Source organism: Macaca mulatta, chromosome 2, assembly GCF_049350105.2.
Source record: "Macaca mulatta isolate MMU2019108-1 chromosome 2, T2T-MMU8v2.0, whole genome shotgun sequence".
In the NCBI taxonomy this organism is placed as follows: domain Eukaryota; kingdom Metazoa; phylum Chordata; class Mammalia; order Primates; family Cercopithecidae; genus Macaca; species Macaca mulatta.
This window is the reverse complement of record NC_133407.1, coordinates 114,154,225-114,182,133: the sequence shown is the minus strand read 5'-3', so window position 1 is coordinate 114,182,133 and position 27,909 is coordinate 114,154,225. Positions and strand designations below refer to the sequence as shown.

The following is a 27,909-nucleotide window of genomic DNA, read 5'->3' as shown; positions in this document are numbered from 1 at the left end:
GCAACCTCAACCTCCTGGGTTCAAGTAATTCTCCTGCCTCACCCTCCCAAGTAGCTGGCATTACAGGCACCCGCCACCACACCCCCAGCTAATTTTTTGTATTTTTAGTAAAAATGAGGTCTCACCATTTTGGCCAGGCTGGCCTTGAACTCCTAACCTCAGGTGACCCACCTGCCTCGGCCTCCCAAAATGCTGGGATTACAGGCGTGAGCCACCATGCCCAGACTTGCATTTTCCTTTAAACTCTTCATTTCAATTAAGTAAATGACAGAAATAAATTCTGAAACTAGAATTCAGTGCTATGGGCGAGCACAGTGGCTCATGCCTGTAATTCCAGCACTCTGGGAGGCCGAGGCATGTGGATCACTTGAGGTCAGGAATTTGAGACCAGCCTGGTCAACATGGTGACACCCCGTCTCTACTAAAAATACAAAAATTAGCCAGGCATGGTGGTGCACACCTGCAATCCAGCTACTTGGGAGGCTGAAGAGGGAGGATTGCTTTAACCCAGGAGGTAGAGGTTACAGTGAGCCTAGATAGCGCCACTGCATGCCAGCCTGAGCAACAGAGTGAGTGAGATTCTCTCTTTAAAAAAAAAAAAAAAAAAAGAATTCAGTGCTATGTGTCAGAAAATCAGGAGCATAAAGGTGGGCTTTAAAAAGTATACACACAATGTAGAGAAAAAAAGACAAGTTGAAATGTTTGAAGTGGAGATTCTTAACCTGAGTCCAAAGATAAGCAACAAGAAGTCCATAAATATTCTGACACGACTAGTAAAATTTTACTTGTGCATATGTGGGTTTCCCATAGCACTTATCAGATTCTCAAAATGGAATTGACACCTACTCCACCCCACCCCCAAAAAAGTACCACTAGATTAAAGGGAAGATGGTAGCTGCAAATAACATGGTCCTCCCAAAACACCTTGCACAAATCTTTCATACCTTACTGTCCCCTGCGACCTGAATTTGCTCTCATGCTTCTTTTTCACTCAAAATCCTATTCACTCATCAACACTCAGTTGTACTTTCACTCTTAGGGATATTGCCTTGTATGCCCCCAAGCTCTGAACTCCTACAGCACATTCTACTTCTATCCATTGTACATGTTTGACATTTACAATAGCTTTGTGCACGCAATGTGCATAAGGTAGTCTTGTCTCCTTACTGTTCTGTGTGCTCAGCATTCCTAATTCTTACCTTTTACAAAATCTCCCCCACTCTAGTGATTTCAGTGGGGCTATCAATTAGACCCCTTCAATAACTGGGTATATGAAGTAGACTGGGCCATATCATTCATTCCTTAAGTTTTCCTGACTGGAAACAGCTCTTTCCTATTCCATCATGCTGTTGTAAACATGTATCCAGAACTGCAGGAGCTATGGTCCCCAATAATAAAAGGAGTAAATTTTTAAAAGTAAATGACTGCAAGAAAGAAAGCAACACATAGACACTAAGATATCAAATGGAGACACAGAGGTCCTGATGCCTTAAGGACCTGATTCTGTTCAAACCATGTTCAAATAAGACAAACCCCAGGCTATAACCAATCTGGCCACTTCTGTACCTCACTTCATTTTCTGTACATCACTTTCCTTTTTCTGTCCATAAATCCTCCTCTACCATGTGGCTGGGCTGGAGTCACTGAGCCCACTCTGGCTTAGAAGGCTGCCCGATTTGTGAATCATTCTTTGCTCAATTAAAGTCTTTTAAATTGAATTCAGCTGAAGTTTTTCTTTTAACAGATGGTGTCAGAAGTGGGATCCGAAGTAGAGCTTCTAGCGACCCCCAGGAGCACTGAGTGACCAAGCGAGGTACCCACCAGGCCCACTGTGTCCATTCCTCTCTCAGAACAGCTGAGGATCGTGGTAAGTCCTCTCTGGGATTCCTAAGTTCCACAGATTGGTGTTTAGAGCTCTTCAAGTTTACGTGAGCAAATTTCTGATCCAAACTGGGTTTGGAGGTCATGACAGAAACTGGACTGTCTGGGATCAGATTACATCTGGTATTAACTGGCCTGGATCCAGTTAGAGGCCTCTTACATTTGACTGGGTCAGAAAGAAACTGGTAGTAAATGGCAATAATTGGAGGGGTTATAAAATTTGGCTTTTGGAAATTCACAGGGATTTGTGCGTTCTACCCTCTGTTTCATTTTTCTTGTGTACTTAGAAAAAAAAACATTAGCTAAGTTCATTAGGGAACCTGAGAGCAAAGCCAGTATTTGAGGTAAAAAGAGGCTCCTTAATTTGTGAAGAACTGAGTTCCTTCCGGCTTATACATGCATAAGTATTAGGCTCTGCAGGCAGCAAAGTCTTACAGAAATAGTGAAATCTTACTAAAGTTAAGTTACAGTGCAACGTTCCAAAGGAACAACACTGAACTGAAGTGCATGTGATTGGGGGCTCCCAAATTAGTCTTATCTAGGGATGCCTATTGATATGTAGAAGCTTCTAAAAAGATTACAATATTTTTATCTAAAGACTTTATCAAAAGCAAATAAAAACCTTAAGTGACTAATTGATTTTTTAAAAAATTAAATCTGCTAAACTTTTGGCTTAGTTATTAGCCTGCCCCAAAGGGGAAAAGAAAGCTATCCTAGATAAGGTGTTTATGAAGGTAGGCCCTCAATTAAAATAGGCTTGCTTCTTTTTCAGATCTATTTATACTGAGTTCTTTTTGTTTTTTGTTTTTTGTTTTTTGTTTGTTTTGAGACAGAGTCTGGCTCTGCCGCCCAGGCTGGAGTGGAGTGGAGTGATCTCAGCCTCACTGTAACCTCCACCTCCCCAGTTCAAGTGACTCTCATGCCTCAGCCTCCCAAGTAGCTGGGATTACAGGCATGCGCCACCACGCCCAGCAAATTTTTGTATTTTTTAGTAGAGACAGGGTTTCACCATGTAGGCAAGGATGGTCTTGAACTCCTGGCCTCAAGTGATCTGCCCACCTTGGCCTCCCAAAGTGCTGGGATTACAGGGGTGAGCCACTGCACCCAGCCTGTTGGCCCCATTCTTTAATGGGCTCCAACCATTACTCTGAACTCAGTAATTTTAGCTAAGAAACAGTAGTTATGTTAAAAATAATACTCTATTGAACTAAAATACACCTTTCTGGAATTTAATTGGCTATCCTGAAACTCTTTTGTAAAAGAAATCTGTATCTACAAAGGAAATCTACATTTTTAGGGATATCTGCCTCTGAGTATTAGAAACTCTTAAATTCTTTTATTTTTATTTTTATTTATTTTTTAGTTTTTTTGGATACAAAGTCTCACTCTATCCCCCAGGCTGGTGTGCAGTGGCACAATCTCAGCTCACTGCAACCTCCACCTCCCAGGTTCAAGCGATTCTCATGCCTCAGCCCCCCAGGTAGCTGGGATTACAGGTGCCTGCCACCACACTTGGCTAATTTTTTGTATTTTTAGTAGAGATGGGGTTTCGCCATGTTGGCCAGGCTGGTCTCAAACTCCTGACCTCAGGTGATCCTCCTGCCTCAGACTCCCAAAGTGCTGGGATTACAGGCATAAGGCACCGCACTCGGCCAACAATTTTGTATACAGCAAACCTTAAAGTATTTTTTTAAAGGCCTATTAGAGCTAATAAATGAATTCAGCAGTGCAGGACATAAAATCAACACGCAAAAACCAGCTGTATTTCTGTATATGAACAACATGAGAATGATATGAAAAGGAAGGCCAGGCGTGGTGGCTCACACCTGTAATCCCAGCACTTTGGGAGGCCAAGGTGGGAGGATCATCTGAGGTCAGGAGTTCGAGACTCGCCTGGCTAACATGGTGAAACCCCATCTCTACCAAAAATACAAAAAATTAGCCAGGCATGGTGGCAGGTGCCTGTAGTCTCAGCTACTTGGGAGGCTGAGGCATGAGAATGGCTTGAACCCAGGAGGTGGAGGTTGCAGTGAGCCGAGATCATGCCACTGCACACTAGCCTGGGCGACAGAGTGAGACTCTGTCTTAAAAAATAAAATAAAGGCTGGGCGCGGTGGCTCACACCTGTAATCCCAGCACTTTGGGAGGCCGAGGCGGGTGGATCACAAAGTCAGGAGATCGAGACCACGGTGAAACCCCGTCTCTACTAAAAAAATACAAAAAATTAGCCGGGTGAGGTGGCGGGCGCCTGTACTCCCAGCTACTCAGGAGGTGGAGGCAGGAGAATGGCGTAAACTCAGGAGGCGGAGCTTGCAGTGAGCCGAGATCACGCCACTGCACTCCAGCCTGGGTGACAGAGCGAGACTCCATCTCAAAAAAAATAAATAAATAAATAATAAATAAATAAATAAAAATAAAAAAAGGAAAAGGAAAGGAAATTAATTAACAATATGAAAAGGAAGAAAACAATTCCACTTACAGTAGCATCAAAAAATGCAATACTTAGGTATATGTTTAACCAAAAAAATGAAAAATGTGTATACTGAAAACTACAAAACACTGCCAAAAGAAACTAAATACCTAAATAAAGATAGCCCATGTTAACTGATTGGAAGACTTAACATTGTTAAGATGACAATCCTGCCCAAAGCAATCTACAGATTCAATTCAGTCCCTACCAAAATTCCAACAGTATTCTTTGCAGAAATATTTAAAAATTCATCCTGAAATTCACATGGAATCTCAAGGGTCCTCTAATAGCAAAAATAACTGGAAAATTAGAACAAAGTTGGAAGACTCACACTTCTGATATTTAAACTTAGTATAAACCTACAGTATCAAAACAGTGTGATACTGGCATAAAGACAGAACTATACAGACCAATGAAACAGAATACAGAGCCCAGAATAAACCCTCACATATACTGTCAAATGATACTCGACCATGGTGCCAACACCGTTTAATGGGAAAGGGATAGTATCTTCAACAAATAGTGCTGGGAAAACTGGATATCCACAAAGAATAAAATCAGAACCTTATAATACCACATATAAAAACTGACTCAAAATGGATCAAAGCCTTAAACATAAAAGCTAAAGTTAAAAAACTCTTAGAAGAAAACATACGGGGAAAGGTTCATGACACTGGATTTGTCCATAATTTCTTAGATATGTCACCAAAGACACAGGCAATAAAAAAAAAAAGATAAATCAGCTTCATCAAACTTAAAACTTTCTTGCATCAAAGGACACTATCAACACAGTGAAAAGGCAAACAGCTTCAGAATGAGAGAAAATATTTGCAAACCATGTATCTGATAAGAAATTAATATCCAGAATATATAAAGCAGGGGTCCCTAACCCCTGGGTCACAGATTAATACCAATCTGTGGCCTGTTAAGAACCAAGCCGCAAAAGCACGAGGTGAGCAGTGGGTGAACGAGCATTATTGCCTAAGCTCTGCCTCCAGTCAGATCAGCAGGGGCACTAGATTCTCATAGGAGTGTGAACCCTATTGTGAACTGTGCATGTGAAGGATCTAAGTTGCACGTTCCTTATGAGAATCTAATACCTGATGATCTTGAGGTGGAACAGTTTCATCCCGAAACCATCCCCTCTGTGGTCCGTTGAAAAATTGTCTTCCACGAAACCAGTCCCTGGTGCCAAAAATGTTGCAGACTACTGAAATAAAGAACTCCTACACTTCAACAACAACAAAAAAAAACAAAAACAAAATTGAGGCCAGGCACAGTGGCTCATGCCTGTAATCTCAACATTTTGGAAGTCCGAGGCAGAAGGATCTCTTGAAGCTAGAAGTTCAAAACCAGTCCGGGCAATATAGCAAGACTATTACCTCTAAAAAATAAAAAATAAATTAACTAGGCACGGTGGCACACAGCTGTAGTCCCAGCTAGCCAGGAGGCTGAGGTGGGAGAATCCCCTGAGCTCAAGAGTTTGAAACTGCAGTGAGTTATGATCATGCCACTGCGCTCCAATCTGGTGACAGGGTAAGACTCTGTCTCAAAAAAAAAAAAAAAGAACTTTTTAAATTGACTTCCAAAATGGGCAAAGGATTTGAACAGACATTTTTTCCAAAAAAGACATACAAACGGCCAACAAGCACATGAGAAGATTCTCAACATCACTAATCATTAGGGAAATACAAATCAAAACCACAATGAGACACCACTTCACATCTATTTGAAAGGCTATGATCAAAAATCAGAAAACAACAAGTACTGGGGAGGATGCAGAGGAACTAGAATCCTTGTGCACTGCTGGTGGGAATGTAAAGTAGTACAGCTACTACAGAAAACAGTACGCTAGCTCCTAAAAGCACTAAAGACAGAATTACCATATTGTTCAGCAATTCCACTTCTTGGTATATACCCAAAGAAATAGAAAACAGGGAGCTTAACAAGTATTAGCATGCCAATGTTAACTGCAGTATTATTTACAATAGCCAAAAGGTAGAAACAACCCAAGTGTCCATCAGCAGAAGAATGAATAAATCAAATGTGGTATACCCATACATTGAAATATCATTCAGACATAAGAAAGAACAAAGTTACATAGACTACACCACGGATAAACCCTGAAGACCTCATGCTAAGTGAAATATGCCAGACACAAAAGGACAAACATTGTATGATTACTTTTTTTTTTTTTTTTTTTTTGAGACAGAGTCTCACTCTGTCGCCCAGGCTGGAGTGCAGTGGTACAATCTCAGCTCACTGAAAGCTCCGCCTCCTGGGTTGACACCATTCTCCTGCCTCAGCTTCCCGAGTAGCTGGGACTACAGGCGCCCGCCACCACGCCTGGCTAATTTTTTTGTATTTTTAGTAGAGACAAGGTTTCACCATGTTAGCCAGGATGGTCTTGATCTCTTGACCTCGTGATCCGCCCACCTCGGCCTCCCAATGTGCTGGGATAACAGGCGTGAGCCACTATGCCCAGCCATATGATTATATTTATATGAGTTACCTAGAATAGTCAAAATCACAGAGATAGAAAGTAGAGGCCAGGCACAGTGGCCTTTACTTGTAATCCCAGCACTTTGGGAAGCTAAAGTGGGTGGATCACGAAGTCAGGAGTTTGAGACCAGCTTGGCCAACATAGTGAAACCCCATATCTACTAAAAATACAAAAATTTGTTGGGCACGCTGGTGCGTGCCTGTAGTCCCAGCTACTCAGGAGGCTGAGGCAGGAGAATCACTTGAACCCAGGAGGCAGAGGTTGCAGTGAGCCAAGATCACACCACTGCACTCCATCCTGGGCAACAGAACGAGATTCCATCTCAAAATAATGAATGAATGAATGAATGAAGAACAGTAGTTGCCAGGGGTTGGAGGTGAGGGGGAATAAAGAGTTATTTAACTGGTGTAGAATTTCAGTATGGGATAACGAAAAAATTGCAGAGATAGACATTTGATGATAGTTACACAACACTGTGAACACACTTAATGCCACAGAACTATATGCTTCAAAATGGGCAGGGCACAATGGCTCATGCCTGTAACCCCAGCTCTCTAGGAGGCCAAGGTAGAAGGGTCTCTTGAGACCAAGAGTTCAAGACCAGCCTAGGCAACATGGCAAGACCCCATCCATACAAAAAATTTAAAAGATTAGCCAGGCATGGTGGCACACACCTGTAGTACTAGTTACTGGTGAGGCTGAAGCAGAGGATCACTTGAGCCCAAGAGTTTGAGACTACAGTGAACTATAACTGCATCACTGCACTCCAGTCTGGGTGAGAGAGCAAGACCTTGTTTCAAAAAAAAAATGGTAAAAATAGCAAATTTTATGTTACATATGTTTTGCCACAATAAAAATAAATTATAAACAATCATAGAGGAAAAGCTTCATGATCCTGACTTTGGTAACGGTTTCATAGCATGACACCACCAGCACAGACAACAAAATAAATTGGACTTCATCAAAATTTAAAATTTTTATACATCTAGAGACACCATCAAGTGAGCAAAAAGACAACCACAGAAGGGGAGAAATATTTCCAGATCACCTATCTGATAAAGTAGGGCTCCCCAACCCTGCTTTATCCCAGTTAGGAACTAAGCCACACAGCAGGAGGTGAGCAGTGGGTAAAGAAGCAAACCCACATCCGTATGTATTTACAGCCACTCCCCACTGCTCACATTACCACCTGAGCTCCGCCTCCTGTCAGATCAGCAGCAGCATTAGATTCTCATAGGAGCACGAACCCCATTGTGAACTGCACATGCAAGGGATCTAGGTTGTATGCTCCTTATGAGAATCTAATGCCTGGCTGATATGGTTTGGCTATGTCCCTACCCAAATCTTATCTTGAATTATAGCTCCCATAATCCCCATGTGTCGTGGGAGGGACTTGGTGGGAGGTAATTGAATCATGGGACCGGTTACTCCCATGCTGCTGTTCTCATGAAGATTTGATGGTGAGTTCTCACAGGATCTGATGGTTTCACAAGGGGCTTTTCCCCCTTTTGCTCAGCACTTCTCCTTGCTGCTGCCATGTGAAGAAGGACATGTTTGCTTCCCCTTCTGCCATGATTTTAAGTTTCCTGAGGCCTCCCAAGGCATGCTGAACTACAAGTCAATTAAACCTCTTTTCTTTATAAATTACCCAGTTTCAGGTACGTCTTTATTAGCACCGTGAGTACAGACTAAGACACTGATGATCTGAGGTGAAGCTGAGGCAATGATGCTGGCACTGGGGAGCAGCTGCAAATACAGATTAACATTAGCAGAGAGGTTTGACAATCAATTGCTTGTAGGCTCATTTGAAACCCTATCAGTGAGTGGCAAGTGACAATTAAGCTGCATCGGGTGGCAGGCTTTATAGTGGCAAGTGAGTTAATGTACTTAACACAGCTGTATCTGGTGGCAGGCTTTAAGTCACAATCCAACACTTAATTTAGTCCTTAAATGGCCTGCCCATTATTTTATTTATAGTCCATGCCTCTTTCCCACATGGTGTATTTGTCTCAGTCACAGTTTTGGTAAGCCCACAAGCTAGCTCTAGGCAAAATGAGTAAAAAATAAACATCACTGGAAAGCTTCTTTGAAAAGTGGGGAAGACTCAATGATGAGACAGAAGACTCTAAGACACTCTAAGAATGCCAACAATAAAGAAAGCTGAATTTAAAAGAAAATACCGGCTGGGCATGGTGGCTCATGCCTGTAATTCCAGCACTTTAAGAGGCCGAGGCAGGCAGGATCACCTGAGGTCAGGAGTTTGAGACCAGCCTGGCCAACATGGCGAAACTCTGTCTCTACTAAAACTACAAAAATTAGCCTGGTGTGGTAGCATGTGCCTATAAGCCCAGCTACTCGGGAAGCTGAGCCAGGAGAATCGCTTGAACCCAGGAGGCAGAGGTTGCAGCGAGGCAGAGGCTGTACTCCAGCCTGGGCAACAGAGCAAGACCCCATCTCACAAATCAATCAATTAATTAATGAAAATACCAAGAGTTCTACTTACATTTCAGGTTCCTTGCAACAAATGATTCACATTCTCCAAGTGCTTTGTATAATATGTGGCAACCAGCTATCCAACAAAGCCATGAAAACCTTCAAAACTGTCTCACCACATGGAGACCAAGCACCCTGCATTAAAAGACAAGCCTTTGGAGTTTTTCAAAAGAAAAAAAAAAATGAAACACTAAGAATAGAAGCAATTACTGGAGGCCAAGTGCAGATCAAATGTGTCTGCACTTGAGAGCATCATTCTTAGTGGCTAACCACATCGCTAAAACTAAGAAGCCCTTTATTATTGGTGAAAAGTTGATCCTGCCTGCTGCTGAGGACATTTGCCATAAACTTTTAGGAGAGGCTGCAGTTCAAAAGGTGGCACACATTCCTCTTTCGGCTAGTACTATAATTAGACAAATAGATAAAATAGCAGAATATATTGAGGTACAACTGTAAGAGAGGACTGAGTCACTGTGGTACACAATCCAGGTTGACAAGTCCAGCAATGTTGACAAGGCAACAGTGCTTGCTTTTGTGCAATATATTTTTCAGGAGGATGCACATGAGGATATGTTGTGTGCACCTTTGTTGCCAACCAGCACCACAGCTGCAGAACTATTCAAGTCTCTGATTACATATCAGGAAAATTGAATTGGTCATTTTGTATCAGTATATGCATAGAAGGAATGTCTGCCATAACTGGACAGCTTTCTAATTTCACTACTCAGGTCAAAGAGGTCACTTCGGAATGTGAGTCTACGCACTGTGTCAAAAAATGACAAAAAAAAAATGTCGCCTAAACTTAACATTTTGCAGGATGTGATTAAAATTATCAACCACATTAAAGTACATGCCCTTAGCTCACGTCTATTTGCACAGTTCTGTGAGGAGATGGATGCAGGGCTTACATGTCTTCTCTTATATACAGAAGTGAGATGGCTTTCTAACGGTAGATCACTGGCCAGAGTTTTTGAGTTATGAGAGCAGCTCCAGTGATTTCTTTTAGAAAAACAGTCACCACTGGCAGCACATTTCAGTGACACAGAATGAGACACAAACTGCTTACTTCTGTGACATATTCAACCTGCTCAATCTGTCACTTCAAGGGAGAACAACAACTGTGTTCAAATCAGCAGATAAAGTAGCTGCATTCAAAGCCAAACTGGAATTATGAGGGCGATGAGTGAACACTGGGATTTCGCAGAATTTTTTTTTTTTTTTTTTTTTTTTTTTTTTTTTTTTTTTTTTTTTGTGACGTAGTCTCACTCTGTTACCCAGGCTGGAGTGCATTGGCGTGATCTTGGCTCACTGCAACCTCCGCCTCCCAAGTTCAAGTGATTCTCCTGCCTCAAACTCCCGAGTAGCTGGGATTACAGGCACCTGCCATCATGCCCAGCTATTTTTTGTATTTTTAGTAGAGATGGGGTTTTACCATGTTGGCCAGGTTGGTCTCAAACTCCTGACCTCAAGTGATCCTCCCACCTTGGCCTCCCAAAGTGCTGGAATTACAGGAGTGAGCCACTGTGCCCAGCTTTTTTTTTTTTTTTTCTGAGATAGAGTCTTGCTCAGTCGCCCAGGCTGGAGTGCAGTGGCACAATCTCAGCTCACTGCAAGCTCCGCCTCCCGGGTTCATGCCATTCTCCTGCCTCAGCCTCCCGAGTAGATGGGACTACAGGCGGCCGTCACCACAACCAGCTAATTTTTTTTTTTGTATTTTTAGTAGAGACAGGGTTTCACCATGTTAGCCAGGATGGTCTCGATCTCCTGACCTCGTGATCTACCCACCTCGGCCTCCCAAAGTGCTGGGATTACAGGCATGAGCCACCGCACTGGCCTTTTTTGTTTGTTTGTTTGTTTTTGAGACAGAGTCTCGCTCTGTTGTCCAGGTTGGAGTGCAGTGGCACAATCTCAGCTCACTGCAGCCTCCACCTCCCAGATTCAAACGATTCTCCTACCTCAGCCTTCCCAGGAGCTGGGATTACAGGTGCATGCCACCATGCCCAGCTAATTTTTGTATTTTCAGTAGAGATGGGGTTTCACCATGTTGGCCAGGCTGGTCTCAAACTCCTGACCTCAGGTGATCCACCTGCCTTGGCCTCCCAAAGTGCTGGGATTATAGTTGTGAGTCACCACACTCGGCCAGCAGAGATTTTAAAAGAGACTGAGCCAGGGCCTTCTTTCTCCCAGCTGGTGCATGATCACCTATCTCAGCTTTCAAAAGAGTCTGAGCATTATTTCCAAACCACAAAAGGCCCCCAAACTGGGAAGGAATAAATCCACGACCCATTTGTGAATAAACCAGGTGAACTGACTTTGTGCGCGCTAGAAGAGGATCAACTGCTTGAGATTAGAAATGACGGTAGCCTTAATAGTATGCTTGGGACAACTTCAAATCTCCATACATTCTGGATTAGAGTCAAGGTGGAATATCCTGAGATTTCCACAAAAGCACTGAAAAGCCTGCTTCCATTTCCAACATCTTATTTTTGTGCAGCAGAGTTTTCTGGAGTGATGGCAACCAAAGCGAGACTAAGACATTGACTAGACATAAGCAACACACTTCTGGTGTCACTGTCTTCCGTCACCCCCAGATGGGACCATCTAGTTGCAGGAAAACAAGTTCAGGGCTCCCGCTGATTCTACATCATGGTGAGTTGTATAGTTATTTCATTATACATTTCAATGTAATAAAAATAGAAATAAAGTACAAAATAAATGTAGTGCACTTGAATCATCCCAAAACCATGCCCTCATCCTGTCCATGGAAAAACTACGTTCCATAAAACTAGCCCCTGGTGTCAAAAAGGTTGGGGACTGCTGTATAAAGGATTACTATCCAAAAAATATAAAGAACTCCTATAACTCAACAACAAAAAACCAAACAACTCAATTAGAAAATGGGCAAGGCTTTGGAGATGCCACTGCCCCTGAAAGCTCCCTGCCACCAGCCATGGTCAACCCCACCATGCTCTAGGCCATGGACAGCCCCTGAGCCACGTGTCCTTTGAGCTGTTTGCAGACAAAGTTCCAAAGACAGCAGAAAACTTTCACGCTGCAACCACTGGAGAAAAACGATTTGGTAATAAGGGTTCCTGCTTTCATATAAATATTCCAGAGTTTTTGTGTCAGGGTGGTGACTTAACACACCATAATGGTGTGGCAATTTTCATAATGGTGTGGCAACATCCATAGGAAAAACTAGCAATTTTCCTATGGATGTCAGCGAGGAAGAAACAAATATCCCTGTATTAATGTCATAACCATCGTAATCACTTGTCTGTATTAATAATGTCAAATCACCAGAAACTCAGTTAAACAACTGATACTCAAGAAGGGGAACTGGTAGTAGGGGACCTTTTACTTTTGTCATGCTTGAGGATTTACTCCTCTCAAGCATGTATCAATTTTGAAATTTTTCTTTTTTTTTTTTTTTTTTTTGAGACGAAGTCTCACTCTGTCGCCCAGGCTGGATTGCAGTGGCGCGATCTCTGCTCTCACTGCAAGCTCCGCCTCCCGGGTTCACGCCATTCTCCTGCCTCAGCCTCCCGTGTAGCTGGGACTACAGGCGCCCGCCACCGCGCCCGGCTAATTTTTGTATTTTTAGTAGAGACGGGGTTTCACCGTGTTAGCCAGGATGGTCTCGATCTCCTGACCTCGTGATCCGCCTGTCTGGGACTCCCAAAGTGCTGGAATTACAGGCGTGAGCCACCGAGCCCAGCCAAAATTTTTCAAAATGCAAATCTGCGGAGGAAATAATGCCCTATTATAACAAAGCTGCAGAAAACAAGTACTCTCACTGTCCTGGAGGGCAATCTGGCAACAGTTAATTTCAAACAACTAACTGCTCAAAAGTAGGAAAATAAGTAAAGGACAGTATACATGTATTACAGAACGGCAGTCTTAAAAGAGTGAAGAATCCAGATATAAGAACATGTTCAGGCCGGGTGCGGTGGCTCAAGCCTGTAATCCCAGCACTTTGGGAGGCCGAGACGGGCGGATCACGAGGTCAGGAGATCGAGACCATCCTGGCTAACACGGTGAAACCCCGTCTCTACTAAAAAATACAAAAAACTAGCCGGGCGAGGTGGCGGGCGCCTGTAGTCCCAGCTACTCAGGAGGCTGAGACAGGAGAATGGCCCGAACCCGGGAGGCGGAGCTTGCAGTGAGCTGAGATCCGGCCACTGCACTCCAGCCTGGGCAACAGAGCGAGACTCCGTCTCAAAAAAAAAAAAAAAAAAAAAAAAAAAAAGAACATGTTCAAAATACAATAGATTTAAAATAAAAGTAGATCATAAGACAATATAAGCAGTACGGTTCCAAATTTATTTTAAATGCCTACTTAAATGTATATACAAAGAAAAAAACTAAAAAGATATGCCAATATGTTGAGAGGTACTGTCCGGGTAACAAAAATAAGTCATCACCTTTATGTTCTTTTTTGTATGTTTTTCTGTATTTACTGACATTTCTGTAATGATATATATGTTATGTAATCAGAAGGAAATGTTACACAGGAAAATAAAAAGCTCAAATGTATTCAAGATACTGAATTCACAATATAGCAAAGACTAAATATGTCATATTTTAGAAAAAAATCTAGGGCCGGGCGCGGTGGCTCAAGCCTGTAATCCCAGCACTTTGGGAGGCCGAGACGGGCGGATCACGAGGTCAGGAGATCGAGACCATCCTGGCTAACACGGTGAAATCCCGTCTCTACTAAAAAATACAAAAAACTAGCCAGGCGAGGTGGCGGGCGCCTGTAGTCCCAGCTACTCGGGAGGCTGAGGCAGGAGAATGGCGTAAACCCGGGAGGCGGAGCTTGCAGTGAGCTGAGATCTGGCCACTGCACTCCAGCCTGGGCGACAGAGCGAGACTCCGTCTCAAAAAAAAAAAAGAAAAAAATCTAACAAAAATAGACAAAATCTTTTCTTGGTGCTCTTAAAGGTTTAACCTTGAATTCCCTGGAAAAGTCACTCATCCAAAACACAGCATTCCCCAAAGATGTCAAACAAAAGAGGTATTGTCAGGATAAGTTCAAACTGCATCCCAATTACCTGCTGTAAGACTTCTGGATCACTGTTGTGATGACTGTGAAACTGGAGGTGAGAGAGAGGGATTCATACTGGAATCCTAAGGCTCCCACTCAAAATCTGTCATTTGAACTTAGCCATAGGCACTAAACCTCTCCAACAGGCTCAAGAAAGAGAAAGGGCAAGAGAAAAAAAGTATACTCATGATGTCACAAATTTCTAACAATCAAATATTATTACGTTTACAGCCTGCCTTTTAAAATACCATCAGGATTAATAAAACAAAATAAAATTCTTCACTAGGTTGGATTCTTAATTAAGCATTCACCAGTCACTCACTATGAACTAGGTCCTGATGATACAAACATGAAGACAAAGTTCCTTATCCTCAGTCCCTGAGGCAGAGATGCAATTAAGCATGATCTAAAAGGCTAAATGCCATACTAGAGGTTGGTAGCAACTGCAGTAGAAGCAGCAATGCTTATTTATATCAGGCAGAGTGGGAAAAGGCATAAAAAAGAGACGACATTTGAGCTTTTTCAGTTAACATTCCCCAAGCAGAGAAAGGGAATCATGGGATTCCAATGATATAACAACACCCTGAGCAAAGCAATAAAGGTAGGAACATTATAGCCCTGTCTGGAAAAGGGTAAGTTGCCCAGCATATCTAGAGCACAGAAAATGCAGAGAGAGACCGGGCACAGTGGCTCACGCCTGTAATCCCAACACTCTGGGAGGTCAAGGCAGGCAGATCACTTGAGGTCAGGAGTTCAAGACCAGCCAAGAGAAGAGGGAAGAGGGGAGAGGGGAAAGGGGAGAGGGGAGATGGGAAAGGGGAAAGGGGAGAGGGGAGAAGGGAGAGGGGAGAGGGAAGAGGGGAGAGGGGAAAGGGGAGAGGGGAGATGGGAAAGGGGAAAGGGGAGAGGGGAGAAGGGAGAGGGGAGAGGGGAGAGGGAAGAGGGAAGAGGGGAGAGGGGAGAGGGGAGAGGGAGGGGGGTCGGAGAGAGGAGAGCAGGGAGGGGAAGGAGAGGAGGGGAGGGGAGAGAAAATGTAGAGAAAATGTCAGAAACAAAACTCTGAGAAAAGTTTAGTGCCACCCTTCCTCCTGTACAGGAAGACAAAAATGAAGTTAACATCTTTTCAAAGCTGATATTTCTTTCTCATTCCCCATGCCTTAGTAAGTCCACACAGACCTTTTAGTAGCATCTTTGCCCCTTGTTAAAACATCGTAGCCATGAACTAAGGCTAAGGAGCCCATCCTAACCCCAAACATTATCAAGTTCACAAAGGTGGCACAGCTGGCACTATCAAAAAATGTTCACACAGATAATCTGCATTCAAATCACAACACTGCAAACACTACTTGTTTATACACTAGACATAATTTCTCCCTAGGACAATAAAATTTTCTTCCTCTCCTGTCCAACCCTTTTTATTCTTTTTTTTTTTTTTTTTTTTTTTTGAGAAGGAGTCTCACTCTGTCACCCAAGTTGGAGTGCAGTGGCGTGATCTCAGCTCACTACAAGCTCCGCCTCCCAGGTTCACGCCATTCTCCTGCCTCAGCCTCCCAAGTAGCTTGGACTACAGGCACCCGCCACCACGCCTGGCTAATTTTTTCTATTTTTTACTAGAGACAGGGTTTCACCATACTAGCCAGGATGGTCTCGATCTCCTGACCTCGTGATCCGCCTGCCTCAGCCTCCTAGAGTGCTGGGATTACAGGCTTGAGCCACCGCCCTCGGCCCTGTCCAACATTTTTATTAACCACTTGGAAAAACATAGAAGACAAACCGTGTAAAGGTTCAAAGAAAATATAGTAATATCTTGGATCACAAACTTAAGCTTCAAAAAGATTTGACAGGTTGTACTCATGAGCCAAATACAGTGGTTAAAATGTTAACAGAAATAGACTACGTGCTCGCAAACGAGACATTCCTGATATGCCCTGCTCTTGCAAACGAAGCAGGGCGTTCCCGATAAGTCCTGCTCTTGCAAACGAAGCGGGGCTTCCTTCCCTACAAACAGGGAGGACAAAGGAGCCAGCTGCAAACAGCAGACCCTGGGGGCTTGTTTATGTGTAAACATCTTGAAAATCCAGAAAATCAGGGAAACGTTGGGAAACGTCAGAAAAACAACAATGTGTCTTGTGACTTGGCAACATTCCACAAACAACTGTATAAAATAAAGCAGAGCGCACCATTCGGGGCGGCCGCCATGTTTGTCTTGTCTTGTGTTGTCTTGTGTGTTCATTCCTTTGTTTAGGAAACACGTGGACCCCAACAAATATTGTTTAAATGAAACTAAAATTTTACATTTCTGTTTAATATCATACAAGTTCAGGATGGACGGGATATGGCTTGACCTCAGTTCATATAAAATAAAACTTAGAGTTATCATTTCAGTATCAGCAATTAGTGTGAAATGGCAGCTCAGAAGTCTCTAAAAATCAGTCTTTATATCACATTAACAAAAATGTCCAATTCAGTGCTACAAATATGTGTGTAAAACCTTCTGCATGCCTGGTTCTGAGGTGCATCGGCCAAGAATACAAAGACAGGCCAGGTGCAGTGGCTTACGCCTGTAGTCCCAACACTTGGGAGGATCACAGAGTCTTAATCTGTCACCCAGGCTGGAGTGCAATGGTGCGATCTCGGCTCACTGCAACCTCTGCCTCCCAGGTTCAAGCGATTCTCCTGCCTCAGCCTCCCGAGTAGCTGGGATTACAGGCGTGCACCACTACACCCAGCTAATTTTTGTATTTTTAGCAGAGGTGGGGTTTCATCATGTTGACCAGGCTGGTCTCAAACTCCTGACCTCAAGTGATCCACCCACCTAGGCCTCCCAAAGTGCGGGGAATACAGACATGAGCCACTGTGCCTGGCCCAAGATAACAATTTTAAATGTATTTTTTTTATTGTAGGTCATAGTCAAAAGTTGGAAAGACATTGGTCTAATGAACAGGATAAAGTATACATATCACTATAAACTACAAAGTATAACAGGATTTAACAGAATAAAATATATCTGGTTGGAGAAAGAGAGGGGTAGGGCCAAGAATCTAGGAAAGGATTTACAGAGATAACAATATATGAGAGAAGTCTTGGCAGGCTGGAAATAATTTAAGAAATAAAGACATGGGGGAAAGGCACTCTATGTAGAAGGAACAATATTAACAAAGACATGATGCAGCAAATAAGTGTTTAATGGTCCTGGGACATGGCAGCACTGGTTATAAGTTAAGCACAAACAGAAGAACCTGAGGAAAGTTCAGTTTGGCTAACATGTAAAGTATTAACAAGTCAGTGGATGAGGCTGAACATGCACATGTGAACCATAACATGAAAGTGTTGGATACATGATAAACCATGAATGCTAGCTATTCCAACTAGTCTTAGCTCTGGGGCCTTAAACCATATTATCTCTAAGATTTCTTAGAGTTCTAAAATTTATGACTTACTGCAGAGCTATGATACAAGTTATTTATATGCAGGCACAGAACAAGGACTTATAAGAAACTACAGGGATTCATTACTCTACTCAATAAGAAAGAATGTTCTCATTACAGCTAACAATAAAATGGGCTGTCCCAAAAAGTAGTGAGGGCACTGGCAATAGATATGTTTGAATATAGGCCAAATACATATCTGTTGAAGGTATGGTACTAAATCAGTACTATCAAGTTCTGTGTTTATCACACTCTAATTATTCTATCATGTTGGTTCTCACTTATTAGCAAGAGCTCATGAATGAGTTCCAAAGGGAGAGGGAGAATCATATTGAAGTAGGAGGATGGGATTTTATTCCATTGTAGATAAGCAGGAAAATGGGAAGCTTCTGAATGACATTTCCCAACATAGTAATTATCTTTACTAGAGTATCCTAAGGTGTGATATAGCAAACCAACTGCAAGTACTTAGCTAAAATAATTTGGTGATGTATAAAAAAAAAATTTTTAAGTTTTAAGAGCTAAAATATGTGAAAAAAATACTTGCTTTTCCAGGCAAAAGCTGTCAAAAGGGGGTATGCAAACACTTAAATGCATAATCATAAACAGGTTTGGTTTGTTCATTACAATAAAAGCATAACATTGGAATTAAAATCCTAATATAGCATATCCAATAATGCTCACATATTGGGAATAATTTCAGATCATTCTTAAAGAATAAAGACACAAAAATTTTAAAAAATTCAAAATACAAGCTATTAAAAATTAAAATTTAGCACCAATATAAAAATATGGTATGAAGATAAAGTAGTTTCAAACTCAATGACCATTCTTTTGAGACTGTCCTGCTTCAGAATGCGTCTAATACTACACAGAAATAGGTGCCATGTTTACAATTTAGCTTAATGTTTCTAAATCATAGTCTAATACTGCATGATAAAATGAACTAGAAATCTGAAGTCTACTGAATAGATTTAAGATGATTAAAAACTTAAACATAAGACCCAAAACTATAAAACTACTAAAAGAAAACATAGGGAAAATGCTTCAGGACATTCATCTAGGCAAAGATTTTATGACTAAGACCTCAAAAGCACAGGCGACAAAAACAAAAATAGACAAATGGGGCTGCATTAAACTAAAAGCTTCTGCACAGCAAAGGAAACAAACAGTAAAGAGACAATCTACAGAATGGGAGAAAATATTTGCAAACTATTTATCTGATAAGGGACTAAAATACAGAATATACAAGGAACTCAACAGCAAAACCAAACAACCCCATTAAAAAGTAGGCGACAGGCCGGGCGCAGTGGCTCAAGCCTGTAATCCCTGCACTTTGGGAGGCTGAGACGGGCGGATCGCGAGGTCAGGAGATCGAGACCATCCTGGCTAACATGGTGAAACCCCGCCTCTACTAAAAAATACAAAAAGCTAGCCAGGCAAGGTGGCGGGCGCCTGTAGTCCCAGCTACTCGGGAGGCTGAGGCATGAGAATGGCCTAAACCCAGGAGGCGGAGCTTGCAGTGAGCTGAGATCCGGCCATTGCACTCCAGCCTGGGAGACAAAAGCGAGACTCCATCTCAAAAAAAAAAAAAAGCAGGCGACAGGCTGGGCACAGTGGCTCATACCTGTAAACCCGCCACTCCTCAGGAGGGAGGGCCTCCTGAGGCCGGGAGCTCAAGACCAGCCTGAGCAAAATAGCAAGACCCAGTCTCTACAAAAAAAAAATTTTTAATTAGCTGGGCATGGTGGCATGGAACTGTTATCCTAGTTACTGGAGAGGATGGCGTGAGCCCAGGAGTTCAAGGTTACCGTGAGCTACAATCATGCCATAGCACACTAGCCTGGGTAACAAAGCAAGACCTCATCTTTAAAAAAAAAAAAAAAAAAAAAAGCAGGGCACAGTGGCTCACGTCTGTAATCCCAGTACTTTGAGAGGCCAAGGCGGGCAGATCACTTGAGGTCAGGAGCTCAAGACCAGCCTGGCCAATATGGTGAAACCCCGTCTCTACTAAAAATACAAAAAAATTAGCCAGGCGTGGTGGTGCACACCTGTAATCCTAGCTACTCAGAAGGCTGAGACAGAAGAATCACTTGAACCCAGGAAGTGGAGATTGCAGTGAGCCGAGATCACACCACTGCATTCCAGTCTGGGCGTCACAGCAAGACTCTGTCTAAAAAAAAAAAGAAAAGAAAAAGGAAAAAAAAGTAAAAAAGTCCAATACAGAAATAAAATTCCTTAAATGTAACTATCCAGTTTAAATTGAAAACTGTAGAGTATATCTCATCTTTCAAGCCAGAGTCATACTACTGACACATTCCTCTCAGAGGACACAGTGTAATAATACAATCTGTGGCTTAGAATCTCAAAGTTCTACATTCAAATCTCAACTCAGCACTTACTATCTAAAGTACCTTAGATCAGTTACTTAATTTCTCTCAGCTAAAGCTGCTTTCTCATCTGTTTAAAAAAGAGGGGAGAGGCGGTGATATAGTGTAAAGCTCAAGTAGAATCATGAATGTGGAAGTTCCCCATAAACACTAAACAAGACATCAAGCACATCCTCACTTTTCAGAACAAAATAAAGTTATAGGTATATGAAATCTTTCCTACCCCTAGTGGATGATGTCTTTACCTCTAAAGGGGTATTGGGGTCCTTCCAGAGGTTGCAAAGGTTGGGCTTCCCTCACTGAATAAATATCTAAAGAGCACACTGTCTTCAGACAGTGTGAATTCTAGTACATTTACCAACAGATTTACTCAAATTTTGTGAACACTAATTATTTCAGATCTGGTTTCAAGAATCTATTCCCTCCCCACCTTCAGATTATTTTCCTGCACCACAGGATCTTTACAAGTTTCTTTTAAGGACTCAGGGTTCGTTTTTTTTGTTTGTTTGTTTTGGTTTTTTGTTTTTAAGTGCTTTTCTTCCCTATCTGGGGAAACCTAACCAAAAGAAAATTAGGTAAAAATAATGCATAAAATATGCATTACTTTTTAAATAGGAAAAAATATAACATTACAAAACTAAAATGTAAGGTCTTCAGATTGGTAATGAAAAAAATTTTTCATGTTCTACTAAAAGGGATTAAGAAAAAATAAGCAATAAATGCCCTAAATTATTTAAAAATTTGCCTTAGCTGGGCACAGTAGTTCACAGGCATAATCCCAGTGACTCGGGAGGCTGAGATGGGAGGATAACTTGAAGCCAGCAGTTTGAGACAAGCCTGGGCAACATAGCAAGACCATATAACTAAAAAATACTTTTTTAATTAAAATTTTAAAATTAGCCAGGCAAGGCTGGGCATGGTGGCTCACACCTGTAATCCCAGCACTTCGGGAGGCCAAGGCGAGCAGATCATGAGGCCAGGAGATCGAGGCCATCCTGGCTGACACAGTGAAACCCCATCTTTGCTAAAAATACAAAAACAAAATTAGCCGGGCATGGTGGCGGGCACTTGTAGTACCAGCTACTAGGGAGGCTGAGGCAGGAGAATGGCATGAACCCGGGAGGCGGAGCTTGCAGTGAGCCAAGATCATGCCACTGTACTCCAACCTGGACGACAGAGCAAGACTCCATCTCAAAAAAAGGAAAAAAAAATATTAGCCAGGCAAGGTGGTAAACACCTGTAGTCCCAGCTACTTGGAAGGCTGCAGTGGGAAGACTGCTTGAGCCCAGGAGTTCAAGGCTGCAGAGAGCTATGATCATGCCACTGCACTCTAGCCTGGATGACAACAGCAGAATCCCATCTCTCAAGCAAAAAAAAACAAAAAAAACAAAAAAATTGCCCACGACAGCAGCAGAATAAACAAGATGACCTGAAGCAGTTTCCAATTCTAAGACGTCAAACTAATACATACATACTCAAACCTTTACCGCTCCTCTATTCAAGGAATTTAATTACAAACATTCTTGTTTTAAAAATTGGTTGGTGTTTGTTGCTCCTGCTGTTGCTCCTGTTAGAGGGTAAGAAAAGTATTTTCTTGGTTTTTGTATTCTACATTTGATACTTTGGGTACAGTCAGTATAGGGAAAGACAGGTGTTTCACAAAAATAGCTGGATTTTTCTCACCTAATACACTTTAGAGCAGGAAGCTTCTTGGAAAGGTAGAATAAAGAATGGAAGGATGCAGGACTTTCCAAGCATTCATGGCAACAGAAAGGAAAGCAGAGATTCTCTAAGAGGGAAAGAGACATAAGAAGTCAAAACGCGGGCGAATGGGTACGGTAAAGAACAGTACCTTACAGTACCAGAGAAAGAAAGCAAGACAGTCAAGTATATCACAAAATACTGCCCACTGCCAAGAAGAAAATTAAGGAAAATATACAATCGTTGAAAGACAAAAAAAAAGTATTAACAATCTTTGGGATTCAGTTTCTTCATCTATGATAGTCTTAAGACTACTCTGGGAATTGACATGGGGTTACCTAAGTGAGAGTCCCGGGCACATTGACAGGCCGATCACTGACCCTCCGAAAAGGATAATGTCCTCCCCACTGCCTAAAGTCACTCACAGAATATTATAATGGAAAGGGGAGCTCAGTAATCACCTCATCCTAAATGAATAAACCAAACAATTCAGTCGTGTTATAACCTGTACAGAATTCCTATATTATAAAAAATTTAATAAGATATTACTATAGGATCTCAAAGCCTTACCAATGTCAAATACAAATGAACGGCTGCAGTGGAAAAAACCCTTTGTACTGCTGCAACAGGAGACTCCTTCCCTCACTAACATCAGGGCAAAAGGAGGCCCTCGAGGCCCTCCTCCACAAATTTCTCCAAACTGGTAGGAAGTTAAGTATAAGGGGTTTCCCTCTCTGCTATATGGTTATAGGTTGACAAACAGAAACAGAAATCTGTGCTCCAACTTAGTCATAAAAATCAAAGCTGAAACTCAAACATTTTCTCACAGGAAAATGATAATGCTTAAATTTTCAAGCTAGCCTTCATAGCAATTAAATGATGCGGCAAAAATGCCATTTTAATTGACTATTTTTCTCATAAGTATAATGAATAAGCTACTTCATAAAGCGGATTTTATGAAAAGGTCTAGAAGTGTAGCCCTAACATCCTTATGGGAAAAAAAAAAATTGTGTCCTGAGTTTTAAACAATTTACACAAAAACTTTTAGATCATAACTAAGGAGGGGACAGTAGAAGACTGTGAGATAAACAGGGAGAGAGTTGCTTGGTTTGGTAGAAAAGGCATCTAAATTATACTAAACCACAGCTGCTATGAAAACGTCTTCAGTGTAACTGTCTCTCTCATTTAGCAAGCATTTAAGCTCTGCCCTGAGCCCAATGCAGTGGCCTCCCAAAGGGAGTAACAATTTTTCTAAAGCTAAACACACAGTCCTAGGAATGCAAGAATTCCGTTGCATCTTGCTGGGTAAATCACACACCAAATCCTAGTGCTTTCAGATTCACATGTACCTATCTTGATTACCTTGCATTGGCTCTGTCTCAGAACTAACACACTTAGTGTTATTAGTCTAAATACTAAGGGGAAAAGAAGAAACCAACGCTTATTAAGCATTCCGCATGTTCTCATTTCACTTTCACAACCCTGTAAGATAGGTAAACATTATCCCCAATTTATACATTAAGAAAATGATGTTAAATTACTTGCCCACACCACCAGTAAAGAGAAGCTAGGACTCTGAATTCCACTTTGTTCACTATTCAAGGGCTCCTCCCCACCCCAAAAAAAGGGCTCCTCTCCCCTCCAAAAAAATCAATCATGGGGTGCCACTGGAGAGTTGACCACTCACATTGATTACTTGTTATTCTAGTTCAGCAGTTCTGGGAGCGAGTTATGGAGAAGATAAACCACCAATTCCTCATTTCACAGAATCAATTCAGTATTCAGGGAATACTCTAAGGGGTAAAATGTCCTTAGAGGTGAATCCTAGCTCTTCGCATCATTTCCCAATTCCTTCTCAATAGAGACTCTAGGACCAGAGCTCCCGTTATCACCTCCACCCTAGCATAGCTAATTGTTTCACAAAGTTTCCTTTTAAAACAAGACTTTCTACCAGAATAGAAGACCTCTCTGCTGGTCCTCAAATTTAAATAAATTTCATTTTCACACGATAACCTGCCTAATAGCATTCCAAAACACTCGTTACCACCGCAGTTTCAAGTTATTTGGTAGTGAACTGTGAACTAAATCTTGACTAAATTGCAGTAAAGACGGGAAACAAAAATCTGTTTAGACAGATTTCCTATCTAAAATTTTCCACTACGAGCTTAGGAAAAATAAAACCTGTACACTCAACATTTTAAATCTGTTTCTAACTGAACAAGATGATAGGTGATGCAATGAGGCTTAACTCTTATCATGTAATTGACACAAAAAACTAAAATTGTAAAACATTCAATACTTTAAATTACTGAATATTCTTTTTAAAGAAGTAGATTACTGTAAGAGTTATTTAGCTTCTGGAGTTTAACACTTATAACAGATAAAAAAAGGTTTCTAAGAGGAATAGGGTCTCAACTGAAAACAGGTTAAAAAAAAAACCCGTGTCTATAAAACATCTAAACATTGATACATGTCCAAAAACATTTCCCATTGTAAAGTATTATTTCTAATACTAACGGCAAAACAAAACAGATCAAACATTTGCAGTCAAATGTCCAAATTTTTGAACTGAGAAAATGATGTCAACGTTTTTCATCCGTTTAAGGTTCCAGACCAAAAATAAACAGCCACCGGGTTCATCAATTCAGGTGCGGAAACTCATTAAAATTGAGCTTCTGGAGCGAAAAAAACATATTACCAGAATTTGGCTTCTCGGGTAAAATTGCCCCGTGGCCCACACCAGAAACCTCGGGCAACTGCCCGGGCCTTGCCCACCCCTCCCGCGGGCCGCACCTGCCAAGGCCGCACCGCCAGCGCCCCCTGCCGCCCTCTCTGCAGAGAGACCCGCGCCCACCCCCGCACCCGCACCCGCACCCGCACCCGCCCCCACCCCGCGCTAGCCCGGCGCCGAGGCCGCGCAGCCTGCGGGCAGGGGCGGGGGCGAGAGGATGCGAATCCAGGCGGGGCCGGGAGCTGGGCGCGTCCCTCAGAACCCCAGGCAAGACCAGGCCGGAGCCTCACCTACCTACGCCGTATTTCTCCTCCTCCGTGGGGGTCCACATGACCGTGCCGGGCGCGGCCCCGCGGGCGCGGCAACCGGGCGACAACGCGGCGGGGACGGCCGCGGGCCCGGCTGTGGCGCACCGCGAGTCGAGGCGGGGACGGTCAGGCGGCGCGGGGCAGTGGGCGGCGCATCCCTCACAGGCCGTCCGGGATGCCGCCGCCACCCCCTCCACGTCTGGACCGCGAGGCTCCGCGGGTGGCCCAGCAGCCCCTGGCGGCGCGGGCGAAGGCTCGCCACCTGTCCTTCGCCGCTGCTCCCGTGCCGCCGCTTGCTTCCTCCCAGCTCCGCCGCCGGGCTCCCGGCGCCGCCGCGGCTCGGCTCGCCCCAGCGGGCTCGCAGGACGCCCGCGCATGCGCCACTCCCTGCCGCGCAGGGGCTCGCGCTGCCCGGGCTCGCGCCGTCCCGAGCCCGCGCGCGAATCCACGCGCCGCTGCTGCGCGCCAGCAGAGGGAAATCCGCGAGAAGCGATTGGACTGTCCGGCCCCGGACTGGCTTTCTCGCTGGTCTGGGGCCCTCAGCTGCAGCAAACTACGGAGGGGGCGAGGCCGGTCAGGTGGGCGACTCCCTCTACCCAGACTCCAGACTCGCTTCCGCTTCCAATGCCTCCTGCCTGCGCCCGGAGATGGCCAAAGGCCTCCTGCTCGGAGAGGGGAGATCTGGAAAAGGAGGAGACGACACCATTTTCAGACCCATCCCAGTGTCACCCACAGTGCTGTCGGAAAGGTCCCCGGAGCCACCCTGTGCATTCCCAGGGTCCGCAGGGTGGAGTCGCCACGAGGGAACTAGGTGGGGTGCACTCGTGGCCGTCTCTCCTGGATACCCTCTGGGCTGAGGCCGCTGACACCTAGGTTCTTGCTTCTCTAAGTTGGCCTGAGTGGTGAATGTTTGGGGCCAGAATAATCACAGCTGCCTTGCTAGTAAAGAAGCACTTCATTGGGCCCTTCAGGTTCCTACCCAGGACACGGCCTCTGCTGCTCCTGGGTGTCTGCCTCCCTTGGGGCCCTAAGTACAGGCTCCTACGGGAAACTCCTCCTCTCTCTCCTCCCTAAGAATCCATTCATTCTGATGCCTGTAAATGTCACCTTGTGACCCCCAAGTCAACCACTTACCAAAGGCCATGAACTGCAGAACTTCTCCTTTACACCTACATTTGGACCACATGCCCTAATCCCAGCAGATTTGCCCATCTCTGTCACTAGCACTACTAAGTCAAAACCCTAGTGTCATCCTTCACTAGCGCTCTCAGACACCCCCACAACCTTCAAAGTCCAGCTCAGCCCCTCACCTCCAAGAAGCCTGCCCTGACCCATAGGCTCCTTTCCTTCTTTGTCTGGAATTGGAGCTATGTTCAATTTGTCTTATTTCCCTTATAAGACTGTCAGCTCCCAGAAGGCAAGCTCCAGGCTAAAATCATCTTTCTAACCCCTCACCACCAACCCAGCACCTGGTGTATAGTTGTTGCATGGGAAGCCAGACTAGTACAAGAATATCTTGTAATCAACAGATCTTGATTCTTCCTTCAAAGTGTCATTATTGGTAACTCCTCCCAGGCCTGATTGTGCTCTCCTGGGTTATGGCCACCCCTTTCCACCTTCCGATCTTTAGGCTCCTCCCCTCACTAATCATAGCTGCCCACTCCTGCCCAGAAAATGTCTGTTCTGTGAATGATAGAATTTCTCAATAGCCAGATACACTTCTATTTAGGGGTAGCAGGGATGTCCAACAACATAACGAAAGAGCTAACCGTCCGAGAAGACAGACCCCTCCCCAGTGGCCACCATGGAAGTATACTATGGAATGAAGCCACATTCTTACAGAACTCTCCAGGGAGCTAGTCAACAAGTGGGGCTGAGCTACGCAGGCCTTCGGGGAAAAACCTTAAAGCTCTTATTTCATCCTCTAAGTTCACTCCCTTGTCTGCTGTATGTGATGACAGTCACAGAGCCTAGGGCCAGTTTTTCCAAAGTTTATACTCTTGTTCCCAGTCTGAATCCATCTTAGATTACGGCTTTCCCAGATGAAGAAAATTCTCCATGATTGCACACCTCAGCTCCAGGGTGGAAGGGCATTAAACCCAACCAGGGAAGGGAAAAGAAGGGACCAAAGTGAGAAGGAAGGGACTTAGTAAGCCTGGACTCCTACACTCTTGCTATTTGTATAAATTTAGATTGCGTGAGTTCAAGCAAAAGGGCATAGCACACATTGGCCTTCAGCAGAACTGTGCACCTGCTCTCTTATCCCCCTAGCATCTGCTCTGATCCTTTCCTTCCTCAGGCTCCCAGTCCACTCAACACACCACACACACACACTCTCCCAGTATATGAGCTACCTTCCAGCTTGCCTCTGAAAATCAAGACCCTCTGCATAGTAACCTTCCCTCCTCTCCAATCGCTCTGCTTTGTGTTCTCGCCACCACCAGGCTCACTACCTACTGCTTCTCAGGATCCTCAACTATCATTGCCCCGTCTCCCATTTTCACCCTGACCTGCTCCGTAGACTCCTTCTGCAGTCCTAGGAAGACCTGCCCTGTTGGTACCCTCATCCCCCCATTTCCTCTCTCTTCCTCCTCTCTCCATCTGACTACAAAGGAGAATCATCCACTCCAAATCCTTTTATTTCAATGTAATTCATTTGATTCTCAGCACCTGAAGGTCTGCATTCTGACACTGTCACCTCCTGGAAACTACTTTCCCAGAATTTCCCAGGGCCATCCCAACTTCAGACCATTGCCTGGTTCTGGCTGGGCTTTTGCATACAGTTTCCCTCAACTCGTGTCCTCTAGTCTTGAAACCCACACATCTGCATCATCCTCCAAGAGCTGTCTCAGGGCCACTTTCCTGAGGAAGACTTCCCCAACTGCCGTTAGTTCAGCTGGATTTTTCACACCCATTATGTCCTTTCCTGTAGCACTTACTCATTCCACCTTTCTCCA

General features: G+C 43.6%; 1 protein-coding gene across 2 annotated transcripts in view; it reads right to left on the bottom strand.

Annotated features, from left to right (window-relative positions):
• Positions 1-25,331, bottom strand: part of DOCK3 (dedicator of cytokinesis 3) — a 698,449-nt gene extending 673,118 nt beyond the window's left edge. For both annotated transcript variants that reach the window (XM_077992951.1, XM_015130827.3), the window contains exon 1: positions 24,939-25,331. In XM_077992951.1, coding sequence (XP_077849077.1) covers positions 24,939-25,329 — 391 coding nt within the window. In that variant the 5' untranslated portion in view covers positions 25,330-25,331. The remainder of the gene's footprint in view (positions 1-24,938) is intronic.
• Between the last annotated feature and the right edge of the window lie 2,578 nt (positions 25,332-27,909).